The sequence below is a fragment of the Stylophora pistillata genome, chromosome 10, assembly GCF_964205215.1.
Source record: "Stylophora pistillata chromosome 10, jaStyPist1.2, whole genome shotgun sequence".
NCBI classification, from domain to species: domain Eukaryota; kingdom Metazoa; phylum Cnidaria; class Anthozoa; order Scleractinia; family Pocilloporidae; genus Stylophora; species Stylophora pistillata.
In genome coordinates, this window is record NC_142528.1 from 422,743 (window position 1) to 438,055 (window position 15,313).

Below are 15,313 nucleotides of genomic sequence, written 5' to 3' on the forward strand. Positions count from 1 at the left end.
TTATCTGCTTGACAGCGCTAATAATCAATCCTGATGTTCGTGGGACTCGTTGATTTTTTTTTGTTTCCAGCTAGATAACAATGGTAGTTAGGGATGAAAGCAAACATGTCCCTTCTCTTTAAAGTTAAACGATAACAATTATTGCAATACCTGTGACGGATTGTCTCTTTCTATTCATAATGAATAATCGAATGAGAGGACAAAAGAAAAACAATTTGCTCAGTTTGCTATATGACATCAAGAATTTTCAACACAAGTATTACCTTTATACGAGACAAGGGTTATTAACGAATATACGACGTTTCAGACAACCGAGTAACTCGTTAAGAAGAACTGCGCACAACTTACTCCACAGAAGTCTGGTTATTTCGGGATCAATTCGTTCATCCTCAATACTCGGCAGGGTCTTTTTCAATGAACGACCCATTAAAAGAAATAAGCACATGACTTACTTTATAGTAATTCGGGTTCTGGTCTTTTCTTATCCATTGAAAGCTTCGTGGATCAAAATATCCGGATACAAGTTCATCAGTGGTATCAGCGTGGGCACAGAAGCTACTTACCATGGCGATTTAGCTAGTGCCAGGCCTCTCTACCAACAGAGATGCGACCAACTCGCTTCTTGCAACGCGTTCCGTCTGTATAGCTTTGTGTATGAGGGCCCGTTCTGGTCAAAATGGTGCATATAATTTTTAACTGTGTGTGAATTAATTTTACACATTGATAGAATTAATATTTTGCATTTCTAAAATATTTTATTTAACCGCCAAATTAATTTTACCATTCCTATTAATTATATTTTTAGAAGACGAATATTTTGTGTGTTTGGAATTAATTGTGTGTGTGTTTGGAATTAATTTTGTGTGTGTGTGTGTGTAATTAATTTTGTGTGTGTTTGTAATTAATTTTGTGTGCGTTTGGAATTAATTTTGTATGTTTCTCAAAATTCCTTTACCTATAACACCTTGCGGTAGTTCTCTACCTGTGCTGCCAAACAAAGATGGCGACAGCCCCTTCGATTCCCGAGCAAGTAAAAGAAATCGCACAAGCTGCAGTAGACAGTATTAATCAGCTAACCTCGTTAATTGAGCACGGACCGTCAACGACAAGATTTCCTAGTAACGAACGTCAACCAACAACATCGGAGACGACTTTCGTTCGCCAAACCCAGCCAGCTAATAGCGCACTAACAGAATTGCAGAGGAGGTTTTCGACAGTTTCAAGAGGAAGATACAGAAGACCTTCTAATTCTAGCTCGCGGCCGTATCCAGTCCTTCAGAATGCAAGGCGTCCTGCTGGGCGACCGTTAGCATCTGAGATAGTTTCTAAGGATGTTATGATACTAGAAATGGGAAGAGAGAAAATACCGACGAAAGCAGAAAAGCCTGATTTAGAGAGAAGTGGACGAATTATATCAGGTGTTGACATTGATAGAAAGTGGGATGCCGAAAAACTTCACAAAGAGTTAACGTAATTGTTGTAGAGCGTTTTCAAGGATTGATATTTCAAGTATTTTTAGGTTTACCTTTTGTTTTATTAAGTCTCGCCTTTTCGCCGCTACGTGCTATTTTGATGAATCCATAGTCTTGATCATTTATTTTTAGTGTGTGCTTGAACTTGGCTCATCACTTACCGTGCTAGACATTTTAATCTCTTGTTATGGTTGAGGATAACTAGTTTGCTAGGTGGTCATGTTTGAGTTGGTAAAACTGACCTTGAGTCTTACCCACACTGAACATCCTGTTTTGGAAATTCCCACGGTTAGTTAACCCAAACATGTCTGTGATTTTTGTATTTAATACTGGAGCACTCCTTGCTGAAAGTAGTAGAAAATAAGCAGTGGAACAAGAGAGAGAAAATTAGCTGTAGTAGAAGCAGCAGTTTAGGAGAATAAAAAAGAGAATTACAGAGTCTCAGTACCTCTTGTTAATTTGCCAAGCGAGTGGTAAAACCCCCACAACACAATTATTGACAGGTGAAATGGAGGGCTTGTATTTCGAAATAGTAAAGAACTGTGGTGGTACTTTGCTAAGACCAAACATCCAGGCAGGAAAAGAGATTGATTCAAAGCTGCTGCTGAAATCGATTGCTCCATCTGGCTGGATCTATTTAAGACTCCGGGAGGAATTGCCATCCATGATTGATCCCAGTGATAAACAACTAGAAGTTCCTGTGTTTGAATTCCCTGAATCTGACATGCTCTCAAGTGATGCTAGTGGTAGAGACGACTTCTCTCAAGGTATGTCAGACACCATTGCTGATAACTCTAATGCAAATGTAGGATCAGTGTTCAGTACAAGTAAGTCAGCCACCCTCGAGTTCATTTGATATCCAGTCAGTAATCAAAGGTGCTAAAGATCAGGGTTTGACTGACCCTGTAGAAGTGCTTAAATTTCTGCAAAAACAAACTGTAACTGGCCGAGCCCTAGAAATTACAAGCTGCGAAGAAACCATTGAGGGAGAAACAAATTACATTACTGTTGACAGGGCAAATATATTAGAAACAACGATTAGTGAACTAGAATACATTACAAATTATAGACCCACATTTCAGGTAGACTTCATGGGAGAGGAATGTGTAGATCAGGGTGGGCCACGTAAGGAATGGATAAGACTAATGAATCAAGCCATTAAAAAAAAGTACTTTGACAATGGCTTGAGGCCATTATTAGCACACGATTACTATTTTGTTGGAGTGATGATGGCAGTTGCCATGCATCAAAATGGACAGTTGCCTGTATTTGTAGAAGAAATCATTCTGCAGCAAATTGTTTCTTTAGGAGAGTGTTTTGACCCTTGTGTTTGTCAAATTAGGCATGGACTAGAAGAGCTTGGAATGTTGTCAGCTCTTCAGGAACTGCCAATGTTGGTTCATCTCCTAAGACCCCAAGCACAAGGCAAGTTGAGTGTACAAATGTTACTTCAGATTTTGAAGCCTAACTTTTCAGATGAGGGTTCTAATACCCTGAAAAAGGAAAAAGAAGTTTATCAACTCTTTGTCAAGTATGTTCGAGAAGTGGCAGCTTCTAGGAGGGTGTGTGGGCAGACTACCCTTAGTTTGAGTCACATACTTCAATTTGCAACTGGTACAGCACAGCAACCTGTCCTTGGTTTCGGCCTTGCACCATCACTGGAGTTTATACTACCCACAGAAATCGTGAAAGTTGCAAGTCGGGAAGGACTGAATGATGAGCAGAAGAAAGGAGAGAGTTATAAGCAGCAGGAAGATCAAAGAGAAGAGCAGCACCCACCGGTGGAGGGCGGCTTCCTCCCTTTAGGTCATACCTGTACCAACTTGCTTGAGATTCCAAGGCCAACTGAGAAAGTTCCTCTGCCTCCTAGGGATAGATTATTTGCTCTGTATGACTTAGCATTTTCACAGTGTTACTTTGGCAAGAAGTAAATGGCCTGCAGTCTATTGTTGATGCTGCTAGTTTTGACTTTAAAGTTGTAAAACTGCTAATGAGGTGCTGTTTTCCTTGACAAACATTGAGTTATGCAGGTTGAGTTCTTTTGGTCTTCATGGGTTTTTTTCAAATATATATATGATGGGTCTATATACATGCAATGTTGTCTTTCTTGTTGCCAGTTTGAGTTGTCAGGTTTGATTGACCTCAGTGCAATAATTACTCAAACTGAATGACGTTATTCATTTTATGTTGCTGTTAATAAAAGTAAATAACTAAATTAATGCAATAAATCAGTTCTGAGTTTTTTATGACTGATACTGTTATAATTTACGGATGAAAGCAATGATCTATCAAAATCAATTTAACAGAGCATCACCACTCAATTTTGTTGAAATCTATACCAGGGAAAGCCCGTGACTAGGGATAGTTAAACTTAATATTCCAATGATATAGATCGATTCTATCTATGATTTATAGATTTATCTATCTATGAACGATGTCGATAGCAAGAAAGGAGAAAGATATTAACAAAGTGAAGCATTTTAATAATGGATACAACTTGATTTGAAACTCTTGTTTGTTGTCAATGAAATTCATGTTTGGCTAGTTTGCACACAGAAAACTGCCTCACCTTTGTGGCAGATCAAATGGTTCATCTATTTAACCACAGGAAAACTGCTTCCAACAGCTTTCCTTTAAAAACCTATTGGGGATAAACCTTTCTATGGGGGCAGGCAGGAAGGCAAATACCCCCCTCTGCTCTAAAAAAACTGTGAAAAGCAAAACATCTTGCATGTCAAAATAATGTTTCAATTTTAATGATCAAGTAAAGAGGTTAAGGGAGAAACTGGTGAATTTGTTGCCCAGAATATCTGCTCCTATGGATGAAAAAACAATTTTTATTATAGTGGCACAGTTTCGTTCTTCCTTTTAGGCCTCAAGAGACTTCACTCGAGGTCAGAAACATGTTAATGACATCAATACATTGCAGGAAGAGATCTGCTTTCGACGGTATTTTCTCTCTTCCCATTTCTAGTATTATAACATCCTTTGAAACTATCTCAGATGCTAACGGTCGCCCAGCAGGACGCCTTGCATTCTGAAGGACTGGAAACATGCAAAATATTAATTCTATCAATGTGTAAAATTAATTCACACACAGTTAAAAATTATATGCACCATTTTGACCAGAACGGGCCCTCATGCACGAGGGTAAGCCCTCGGGCAAATCTCCTTTTGTACTTCTCACAAGCCAGCTTTTATACATCTACTTTAGTTATCTAGAATGTTCTTTTACTATTTATAGCGTATTACAAGTTGTACTATTTTTGGAAACTGCTGAGTCACATGAAAGAAGTTTCTGGAATATTACAGATTATAGATAATTCTAGAAAAGTCTGGGATTGCGTGACAGATTCAGTAAAAATAATTCCATCCTCATAACATTTTGCATAGTCGAACATTATTTTTCATCAGTTACCTACAATTTAGAGCGCACACGGCAAATAAGATTTCACACAATCTCAGTAAGAAAAAGTTATGAAATCAGAATGAACAATGTACACTTGTATTACGGATCCCCAATTTCCAGAAAAAAAAAAGAAACAAAAAACAAAGAACTAAAACAATCTCAGTGAAAATAGAATAATGACGTGGCTTACCATCCATACTTGCTGCTGTACAATATAGCTGACCGTCAAACAGAGTTGAAGGCGAAACTGTGCTGATTGGGGTAACAGATCCTCGACTGCGCTCCTGTAGTATTTCCTTGCTAAGCCGTCTGATGAACTGATCAAAATGCTGTTCAAAGTGCCTCTTTATATATTTGGCTTTGACAGGCTCAAGTAATCGTTTCCTTTGATTTGAAGCACGCGGCTCGTGGGCAGCGCGAGTTTCCATAAAAGGCAAAGGTGCCCACTAGGCCTTCTTTTCCAAACCAATCGGCTGGAAATCTGATTACGTCATTCAACATTTGGTACTCCTCCTTATTCATTAGCCGGGGAGAACACTCAACAAAATTTCGAATGTGGCAATCGTGCCCCTTTACTTAATCCTGAAGCAATGTTATCTCTAAGAGCGCTCTAACTATTTTAACCTGAAAAAATAACTGTTTTAAGAATCTATTTAGTGTTAACTCCATTCCTGTGTTTAAAGAAACCTTCAGTTATGTCTTAATAGGCTGTGAGCTTGCGCGATGATTTTTCTTTGTTTGTCGCTCAAGTGTCTACATGTCCTTGCCATCGTTTCCGATTGTCCTTATCAAGTAGCAGAACGCGAAGGTTAAAAAAGAGACAATCATAAGTTGTTTTGATCACGTACTGCTGTGGATCATGCGAAGTGATGGAAAAGCATTATACCGACCCTTTTCCCTGATGTCTGTTTATTATTGATTTTTCAGAGAAAAAAATATTAAACTTCCTGTTCCAAAACTAAGAACAATTAAAAATGTTATTGTAGCAATTCCAATATCTAGAACTAATATTTCATCAAAGAAGAAAGCACTAAAGAATTTACATAAAATCATTTGAAATCAACCTTACAGACGCTATTAAACAGTTGATAGAAACAAGAAAAGCAATTTTTTAAATGTTAAGAAGCCAATTATTGGAAATGAAGGATATTAAGACGTGTCCGAGAGAGCACCAGGAAGTCGTGATCCATGCCATCTCACCGATTTCAATGAAACTTTGCCAGTTCAAAGGATCTACCGCAAAACTCAAAATGACAAGCTGGTTTCTCTTTTAGTTATACCCGGGGGAGATAGACCACTCCCCGGTTTTTCTAGGTTTTCAATAAAAAATCGCCTCATAATAGGTAAAATGTAAGAAGCTCTTACTGCAACTGTATTTAACAAATTACTCTGACGGTTCGTATACATATTGGTAGATTCTTAATAAACGTACGATACAAGTTTCAATCGATTTGATTGGCGGCTTGTCAATCGACAGAGGTAAATAAATTATTGTGTTTTTAAACTTTTCGATTCACTCAAATATTTGATAAGGTTGAGGTCAAATATCTCTGAATTTTTGAAACTACTGACGTACGAAAAAGTCCTTAAGGAGGAAACTATGACAAATATTAATGATAAAGCACGCTGAATATAAAACGAGCAATAAGCATTCGCGTTATTTTTTGTTGATTAACGAACGTAACCCAGGGGGGACGCTCAATAGAGTTTCCAATGTAGCAATCGTGCTCCTTTACCTAATTCTGAACCGATGTCTTCCCCAAAAGCGGTCTGACTGTTTTAAAAATACATTTCCGATAAAAGCTGTTTCGTTTTAACTCCATTCTTGTGTTGAAAGAAACCTACACTGAACTGAACAATACGCCCCGCATATTAATGGCCAGTTATAGTTGAAGCTAAGGAATCATTAGCTGGTTCCCTTGTTGAAGCCTAAATGAGCTCTTTTGCCAGAGACGAATTGGAAAAAGGAGAAGGGAAAAACACACAAAGATTTTTAAATGCTCTCGCTTACGGTAGGGGTCCAATAATAGGATCAATATATCTTTATGCCTTGATAAGCTGTAAGTTTGCGCAATCATAAGTTGTTTTGATCACGCATTGCTGAGTATCATACGAAGTGATGGAAAAGCATTATGCCGACCCTTTTTCCTTATGTCCTTTCATGTCACAGTTTCATAAACACAGTTAGAGTGTAATATTCTATCTGTCCAGGGCAAGAAACTAAAAGTGGTGTAACGGTAGAATAATCATGATATGAATCAAACAAAGAAACAATATATCTTCCCTTCACTTCGTAAACCTCAAAGAGACGGAAAAAATTATGAACTAAGGCTAACCGACTGTTCCGTCATGAATTGCACAGTCATCAAGTACACAATGTGTCTAATCAAGATGAATCATTGTCAACATTTTGTGTATGGTTTGAATTTTAAAAACCACCGACATGAAAAAGTCCTTAAGCGGAAACTATGATAAATACTCACGATAAAGCACGCTGAGTTTATCAGTGAAGAGCGAATAAACATTCGCATTACTCTTTCTTTTTTCGATCACTGAACGAAGAGCAAGTGCATTTGTTCAATTTTTAAGGCATTAATCAAAATGTGACCTTCTGTTTATTTTTTTTTTTGTCGTGCAAACGTTCACTTGAGGCAAATGTTTCCCTGCTACTTATCAAACTAAGCCAGTGTCCTTCAACCATCTTCAATGATATTGGTATACGCTGTAGATCTGCATGAAAGAAGCAAACTGATAATCGGGACCGTGGCTTGCGTTGGCAGCTTTTTTGGATCAGTGATCCTCTTTCCATCTCTCCATCAAGATCAATCACAGGAGTTGATCCAGGCTTATATCAGTAAAATCCTGTGTCATCCAAGCGATACCAGTGGCAATCCACATCTGAGAATGAAATGGAAACCTGAAGACATCAGGAGAAAAAAATTCATTGTGACAACCTGGCTCCGAATCAATGTTTTATGTTTTCCTCTTCAGTTTGCTTGAAACAGTTTTGTGAATGGGAAATATTTTCAGTTATTTTCAGCATTTAGTATCCCATTAGCACAAGATATTTTCCTTTCCATAATTGCGTGTAGAAATACGCTCCTTGATTTATTATTGTAATTACAATTTTCTAAGCTGTTATATATATATCGTTACGAGTTCCTGTTTAGACAAACCAAGCACTCGAGTCAGTGAAGGCAGGTGGCAGGCATTCTTTTAAAACTGCAATTGTTAAAATCTCGTTTGGACCACGTGACTGATCTGAGGTTTCTCAGGATCCCTCTGAGGATCTCTTCGTCTCTGCAAATTTTACTGACAGCGCGATTAGCGTATTGCGTCATAATGATCGATGGTGGCCGATCTTTCAAGAAAACTTCCACTTTGACTGGTGATGATTTCAGTGATAGTCTGAGCTCGTAACAGTCTTCGATTCTTGGATCCAGCCACGCTTAATGTAATATCGGGAGAGAATCTGGAACGAAATGGAAATCCTGAAAGCTCGGATTATTGGACTTTTTTTCTGACAAGAAAACTAGAGCCTTTGAAATTGCCTAAGTTTCCCATTTTCTATTTCTATAATCACAGCCCTGATAAAAAAAAAAACAAAATAAAAACAAAAAACAAAGGCCAACAGACTAAAACAAACAAACAAACAAAACCAACGACAACAACAACAGCTCTCGGATTATTGGACTTTTTTTCTGACAAGAAAACTAGAGCCTTTGACAGTGCCTTTCTGTACCCCCCGTTGAAACACATTGCCTAAGTTTCCCATTTTCTATTTCTATAATCACAGCCCTGATAAAAAAAACAAAACAAAAAAATAAAAACAAAAAACAAAAGGCCAACAAACAAAACAAACAAACAAACAAACAAACAAAACCAACAACAACAACAACAGCTCTCGACAGCTGAAAACCAATTTATTGATTTCAACCAATTGCAGTTTGCAACATGTCGCTATAACAATGTTTATTACGATTACGAGCGAGTACTTGTCTGTCAACAAGAAAACTGAGAGCTCTCACAGAGCTTCTTTTTGTGCAAGAAACATTTCCAAGATGTTTACGTCTAAGTTGTTATTAGGCATTTATTAAAGTTACTTTTGTATGTAACATACATCGTTGTCTTCCACTTAAAGTGAAAGAGGAAGAGTTATTTGGCTAGACGTTAACAGAAATATTATAATCTAAACGGTTGAATAAGGTTTTGTGTAAACTTGAAGGTGCCTTCGCCTTGGCAGATATAAACTCTCTTGTACCCTGCATAATGGAGACGCAACCAGTTCCGAAATGATTTATTTTGAAAACTGCAACGATTTCTGAATCTTGTTTTGAAACATGTCATAATTATCTATGAGACATTTCCCCTAACTCCCCGTATAAATCAACATCAGGGAACACAACGCTAACAAGGGCAACATCAAAAAGTTGACATCGATGCCGGGGGGGGGGGGAAGAAGAATTTTTGCAGGATATTATACTGAGGCTGAACGCTTCGGCAATTGACTAGGAATTTAATTTTGCGGTGGCTGGAAGCAAGGGTTTTTACAGTAGCACTTTAAAAAATTTGATAGGTAGAAAGTCTCGAGAGTACGAAACAATCTGATACATAAACTGTGGAAAAATCACGCAATTTTTGACGACGTGGACTCAAAACGTTCCTAGAGTCATTGTTTTCAAGGTCAAACTTTGCATCCTCGAGCAGCAGCCTTTGTGCACGTTTTAACTATATTTTTTCCAGTCTATGGCCTTTTTGTTTTTCTACATTTTTAAGGGCTAATTTGTGCATTAAAATTATGGAATAAAATTATAAGTCACCGTCATTGTTCAAGAGCCAAAGACCATAGAACCTTTTAACCTGGTCTATTGATTGAAAAACAATACCGTGTTCTCGGAATGCACGCGCGCTTATTCGCCTGTTTGCGTGTTGAAATGCGCAGTACAGGAGGCGCAGTGCAATACTGAAGGATCAACATAGGGGAAATGCTACCATGTGCATGTCAATGAAGAAATGTGATGACAACTCTACCATGATCATCGCTATTATAACAACATTCATTTTGCCGATTTGTTCCATTGTTAAAAGATCCTCCCCCTCCCCCACAGGAAAACTCTTCATCAACTCCGCCATCCCCTCCAGAGTAACCTCCACCGCCGCCAGCTCCCTTGTTGCCTCCACGAAAACCACCACCACCTCCGAACCCACCCAGGGCATGTCCTCCTACTCCCCCTTGAAGATATCCATGACCTCCTCGACCACTACCGCTGTTTGAAGCAGCTTGTCCATTATCGTAGAAGCCGCCGCCACCACCGCCTACAATGATAAAAAATAAGTCTTCTCCTACATAAAAGAAAAACTTTTGTTATTATTAACTGAAAGCGATTGGACAACGATTCGCAGTATTTTCCAATCTAAGTAATTTGGTTGTATCAACTAAGTTGAAATAGTAAAGTGGCCACCGTAAAGAGTTAAAAAGCTGGCGTTTCGAGTGTTAACCCTTGGTCAGAGCGAATGCAGAAATTGTGGGTTGTGTGTGCGTTTATATGCAGAAAGTGGGGCTCAATCTACCTAATCATTCTATGCAGCATGTGGCAATCTGCGGTCTTCCCTCATATGGTAGTACGGAAAGCCGCAAATGTTTATCTTTCAAATCGTTGTTACCCCCACCGACGCAGCACCACAGTTTCTTTAGAAACGTACCCCCTTATTCTTTCTCCAATCAAGTTTACCTCCTAATTTTGAGTTGAAAGTTTACATTTAAGTTAAAAAAAATTAGTGGATATATTTAATTATAAAAAGGCTTAGGGGGACAAGTCAACGTTTAAATTTTGCACTTTTATTTTATCCAGCTATGCAATCAGGGAATGAGAATCCTTGTCAACTGATTCAATGTCATCTCAGCCTATGAGAGAGATTGATACCTGAACTTTGACCATTGGTATTTCCTCCATGTCCGTTGTTTCCTCCTGACCCCAATGGCGAGTTGTTTCCTGCATTCCCTGTTGCATTAATGGACGCATCACATCCTGGATGTTGGTTTAACATTTTCTTAACTCCTCCTCCTCCTCCAGCAATGATCAAAGGCGTGTTGTTTCCTCTCACCACAAATGTACCTCCACCACCTCCAGCAGTTTTTGGGTTCTTCTTCCCTCTATTCCCTTTTTGACCAACAAGCACACGAATGATCTCGTCTTTGGTCAAAACGAAGTTTCCAATCATCCTTGCCCCTCTTCCTCCGTTCTTGATGACACTGTCCTCGCCGTACCCCCCTGAGGCTCCTATTGCTTCTATTCTGTATTCACCAGTATGGGGCACAGTCCACAGTTGAATACCGCTGGACACGTTAACTTGTCCGTCATGATCCTGACCTGTGTAGTGACTACCGATTGAGTCTGGACCTTGATCTCTGCTCTCACCAAGATTTGTAAAAACAGCTGTAAATCCTGTGCAATAAACATAATAATACCGTGATAATTATCGCAGTAGTATGAAAGTGTCATCATGTTCTTTAATAAGTATTCGACTGGAATTTTTTTCAAGCATGGTCGTTGGCAAAATTTCAAATATTGCCAACTATACCATGCCTGAAAGCAATGTAATGTAAAAGAGAGGCCAGATTTGACGGGGATTACAAATACTTACTCAGAGTACAGTCTATACCGTTTCCATGAAATCCATCTTTACAAGTACATTGATAAGATCCCAGGTTGTTGCCACAATCAGCATTACTATCACACTCGTGTGTTCCATTGAGACACTCGTCTATATCTAAGACAGCAAAACGACGGTGTCTATTTGTTTTCGCTCAGCTGTTCAAATATTTTAATACTTTGTAGAAGTTAAAACGTGCCACTCTGGCCGCTAACGTTAGACAGGTGGCCGTCATAAGGAGTTAAATTAAGAGTGACAAACAAACCGGCCGCCGTAAAGAGGTGAGTTAATTCTCATTAACTCTATATTGATTTTTTAGTGAATAGGGAGGGTGTGGTGAGGGGTTGGTGGAGGGAACTGGTCACACATTATTCATGTTCTTATCGATTGCAAAATCTGTAGAGGATTCCTTACCCTCATCACAATCATGGCCTTCAAATCCAGATCCAAGAGCACATAAACACTGATAATCTCTGTCTGTAAACCCAGCTTGACATGTTGCGTTATTCTTGCAAGAATTTCTGGTGCAAGCATTCTTAAGAAGAAAGAGAATAGGGCTTCATAAATGTTTGTATACATCTTCTTCTGTGTTTATGTCTCACGTGTGCGTTCGTGTTTAGTTCTGAATACCATGCAGGCTAGGTTTGTCAAATCTACGTGTTTCCATCATAGTCCTCGTGTGTATTCTTATTTCTCATCACGTAGCTTTTTTCTCCCCAAGCTTGGTGGGTATTCATTCAAAAGTCTTCTAGCATTGTTCAGAACGAGACTCAGTGCAAAATCTGCCTGACTCCTCAAAATTTATCAAAACAGCTCTAGAGGAGGTCATTTTAAATGAAAAAATCTATGCTTCGTCCAATTCTTAATTTAAAAAATGGAATCATGCAATTATCATACCCTTTATTTTGGCGGTTGAAAATAAGAGGAATCAGTAAGAAGTCGAGGGATCCTAAGTCTTCTCATGAAGCTTCCCTGAGCCAAAATTATCACACTCTTCACATGTAAACGTCATCCTCAACTCAGCTCCGCGGTAAATGTAACTTTCATTTTTCACCAGCTCTCCGTCGTGCTCAATAGTCGCATTATTCAGTTCACACTTGTGTTTTCCAGACGCCTGTCTTATCTTATGGAAGTTAAAACTGACGCAGTTGGGTTCCAGGTAGCAATGTAACTTGCAGAGATCCTCTTCGATAACGTCAATAGTTCGAACCGTGTGGTTCTTCAGCCGATAGCCCGGTTTAGGAAAATTGATAAACTTCAAATTGCGGCAGTACGCTAGAGAACAAATTATTTAAGTCAGAAAGTTGCTGGGTAACACTAACCACTTCTACAGGAATTGTTGAACTGCTGAATTCAGTTACAATACAATACAATACAATATTCTTTATTTAACGAAGGTGACGTAATTAACACAATGAGTTATCCAATTTAAGGTCTTCACAGGAAACTCACCATCCCACCCCAAGGGAGGACATGCATCACACAGTAATCTCGTGAGTGGGAAATTAACGTCTCCTACCCCAACCCTGCAGGAGATGGGACTTGCTTTTATTCGTCCGAGAAGACTAGAATATCTAACCATTTCTTGAGGTTATGGAAAGGCAACAAAATCTTCTCAATTATTTTAAGATCTTGATTGTTGGTCCGGCCGGGCCTCGAACCCTCGTCCTCCCGCACAACAGTCCATCGCACTATCCATTGGGCTAACTGGGCTAACTTATTGCTTTGATTTACTTTTGGCTTTTGCTCTCACCACCAACATCAGGCGAGTGACTACACTTGATCTTGTTACTAATTGCTGCAATTTTAACCTTCCTTTGTGGATGTGATAAGCTATTGTTATCGATCAATGGACTGACGCTGAAGTCCATAAACAACTTGCGTTGATACGTCGGAGTAATTAGTGTTTATCACGAGGTAATAATCCTTTTCTATTTCGAGCATGTTTAGTTCGTTTAAAAAGGTTATTGTCGGGACGTTTTCCCGAAATTTTCTTATTATTGAAGATGGTGTGTTGTTATATCGCGCGACAGCAGCTTTCAACCATGCTGCGTATTATCAAAAGCAAACTGAGAGAAAACAGAGATAGCTCATTAAAACTCACAAGGTTTAACCTTGGCATTATTGTTTTTGCTAAGTAGAGTTCGAGTGCTCTTTTTAACATTTTTCATATCCTGGCTTTAAAATGAAAATTAATATTCCATCCATAGTATGCTTTAAGAAACACCAGGAGGCGAAATGTTGAAAGTTAGCCTTGAGCATGTACATTATAGGAGCGTACTTGATTATAACAGGAACAATGAATCTTTAGATGTCAAATGTAGTCTCTTTCGTCTTTCTTCGCGCACTTGAAGAATCTAAGAACTTGAAAGCAATATTTTGGACTTAAATATATCTCATGTAGATCATAGACCCGAAAGTCAACAATTTCGGTTTTGATCAAACAAGACTAAGTAAAATTTGTTTCGCGAATTTTCATCGAAATCACCTGTTTAATTAAGACGTCCTTTCATCGGTGGATCATTAATAATTTATGCCTTAGTTCTACCAGCTCTCTAGAATACACGAATTAAGTCCTCGATCTAAATTTAGAGAACCAAACTTTAAACGAACTTTATAATTAGAGCCAAATTGTACAAAAAATCCAGGCTTTACCTGCCCAGATAATATATTTAAATACCAAGTTTAAGCTCTACTGATTTCTTTCTTTCTTTTTTTTAATCTCCGTGTAGATTTTAAGAAAAGAACGAGTTTTATCTCGTTGCGACGGATTAGAAGGTTTTATTACAAAATTTGAAACTTTCACTGTTACGTAAAGTTTATTTTGAAGGAGTCGAGCCATTTTAAGTCGAGTTCAAATAATATTTACATTCAAAACGAAGGTCTGCCAGAGGTCAACTCAGTCATCCATCGCGTATGATCGAAAAACATTAAACAAGTGAACTCACGCATTTTATTGAAGAGACAGAGATTGTATTTTCGCTTTTGGTTACTACAAAAACCATGTTCAAAATATTTTATTCGTTTGTAAACTTGTTGTTTCCAAAATATGCGTTACAAAATGACTTCATAAATGTACGAGCCTCTTCTAAATACGTCGGTTGTCTGATGCCAGTCCAGATATGCATTTAAATGAAATGATTTATCATACTCAACTTCAGAGGAAGCCGAGAAGCGTGTGTGAATATTTCAATATGTCAATAGAGATAATAAAAAGGTAATATATCGCCTTGGTAAACTTTGAAATATTACTCAGCCTATAACTAGGACATAACTGTAAGAGAATCTCACCTTGTCCTTCTGGTATAAAGGAAGCCAAAACGGTGAGAACGAAGCAATAGAATATAAAGAACATGTTCTTAGGAAACGCACTTCGTTATTCCAGCGTACAGTGAATTTCACACCGTCTGAGGGAAAAATCAGACAAACTGAGATAGCTGAACTTTAATTAATCTGCCTTCAAGTGGGCCAACTTCTTTGTTTATTTATGAAGTTGTCAGTGGCTGTCACAACCGAGTTAGCCTCTTTGGGATGCAGTTGGTTGATGAAACTCGATTATACTTAATGAGATTCAGTTCGATCAAATAATAAAAGGAAGTTGCCCTCTACCGCGTAAACTGCTGTTTATAGGCCATGGGGCTTATGCAACTTTGCAAGCGGCTGAGGCTTTATATCTGGGGTGATCTGGGGTAGCCTATAAGCTCATCGAAACGAGCCATATTGTATTGTTTCGTTTTCCGGTAGATGGGCCTACAACTGGGGGTCTTACATGAGGCCT

The 15,313-nt window shown here is 38.5% G+C and overlaps 3 protein-coding genes across 3 annotated transcripts in view; 1 reads left to right on the top strand and 2 right to left on the bottom strand.

Moving 5' to 3' along the window:
* Positions 1-5,207, bottom strand: part of LOC111338131 (uncharacterized) — a 96,883-nt gene extending 91,676 nt beyond the window's left edge. Inside the window, exon 1 of the mRNA XM_088734789.1 lies at positions 5,072-5,207. Coding sequence (XP_088590915.1) covers positions 5,072-5,078 — 7 coding nt within the window. The 5' untranslated portion in view covers positions 5,079-5,207. The remainder of the gene's footprint in view (positions 1-5,071) is intronic.
* On the top strand, positions 719-3,403 carry LOC148721205 (uncharacterized). The gene is made up of 3 exons (XM_088736036.1): positions 719-1,470; positions 1,944-2,239; positions 2,295-3,403. The coding sequence occupies exons 1-3, from the start codon at positions 1,001-1,003 to the stop codon at positions 3,401-3,403; spliced, it is 1,875 nt and encodes a 624-aa protein (XP_088592162.1). The 5' UTR covers positions 719-1,000.
* Positions 5,208-8,785: 3,578 nt separating the features above from the next.
* Positions 8,786-15,058, bottom strand: LOC148721206 (uncharacterized). Its single transcript, XM_088734802.1, has 7 exons — positions 14,827-15,058; positions 12,555-12,810; position 12,433; positions 11,950-12,070; positions 11,527-11,652; positions 10,806-11,327; positions 8,786-10,197 (listed from the first exon to the last, which is right to left on the bottom strand). Exons 1-7 carry the CDS (start codon positions 14,888-14,890, stop codon positions 9,884-9,886), a joined length of 1,404 nt encoding a protein of 467 aa, XP_088590928.1. The 5' UTR covers positions 14,891-15,058; the 3' UTR covers positions 8,786-9,883.
* Positions 15,059-15,313: the final 255 nt, after the last annotated feature.

Coding starts and splice junctions, on each gene's coding strand:
- LOC148721206 (XM_088734802.1), bottom strand. CDS start 14,890: ATGTTCTTTATATTCTATTGCTTCGTTCTCACCGTTTTGGCTTCCTTT. Junction 11,653..11,949: donor AGGCCATGATTGTGATGAGG/GTAAGGAATCCT, acceptor TTGCTGTCTTAG/ATATAGACGAGTGTCTCAAT. Junction 11,328..11,526: donor CGGTATAGACTGTACTCTGA/GTAAGTATTTGT, acceptor TTTATTGCACAG/GATTTACAGCTGTTTTTACA.
- LOC148721205 (XM_088736036.1), top strand. CDS start 1,001: ATGGCGACAGCCCCTTCGATTCCCGAGCAAGTAAAAGAAATCGCACAA. Junction 1,471..1,943: donor AAACTTCACAAAGAGTTAAC/GTAATTGTTGTA, acceptor TTGCCAAGCGAG/TGGTAAAACCCCCACAACAC. Junction 2,240..2,294: donor TAGAGACGACTTCTCTCAAG/GTATGTCAGACA, acceptor ATCAGTGTTCAG/TACAAGTAAGTCAGCCACCC.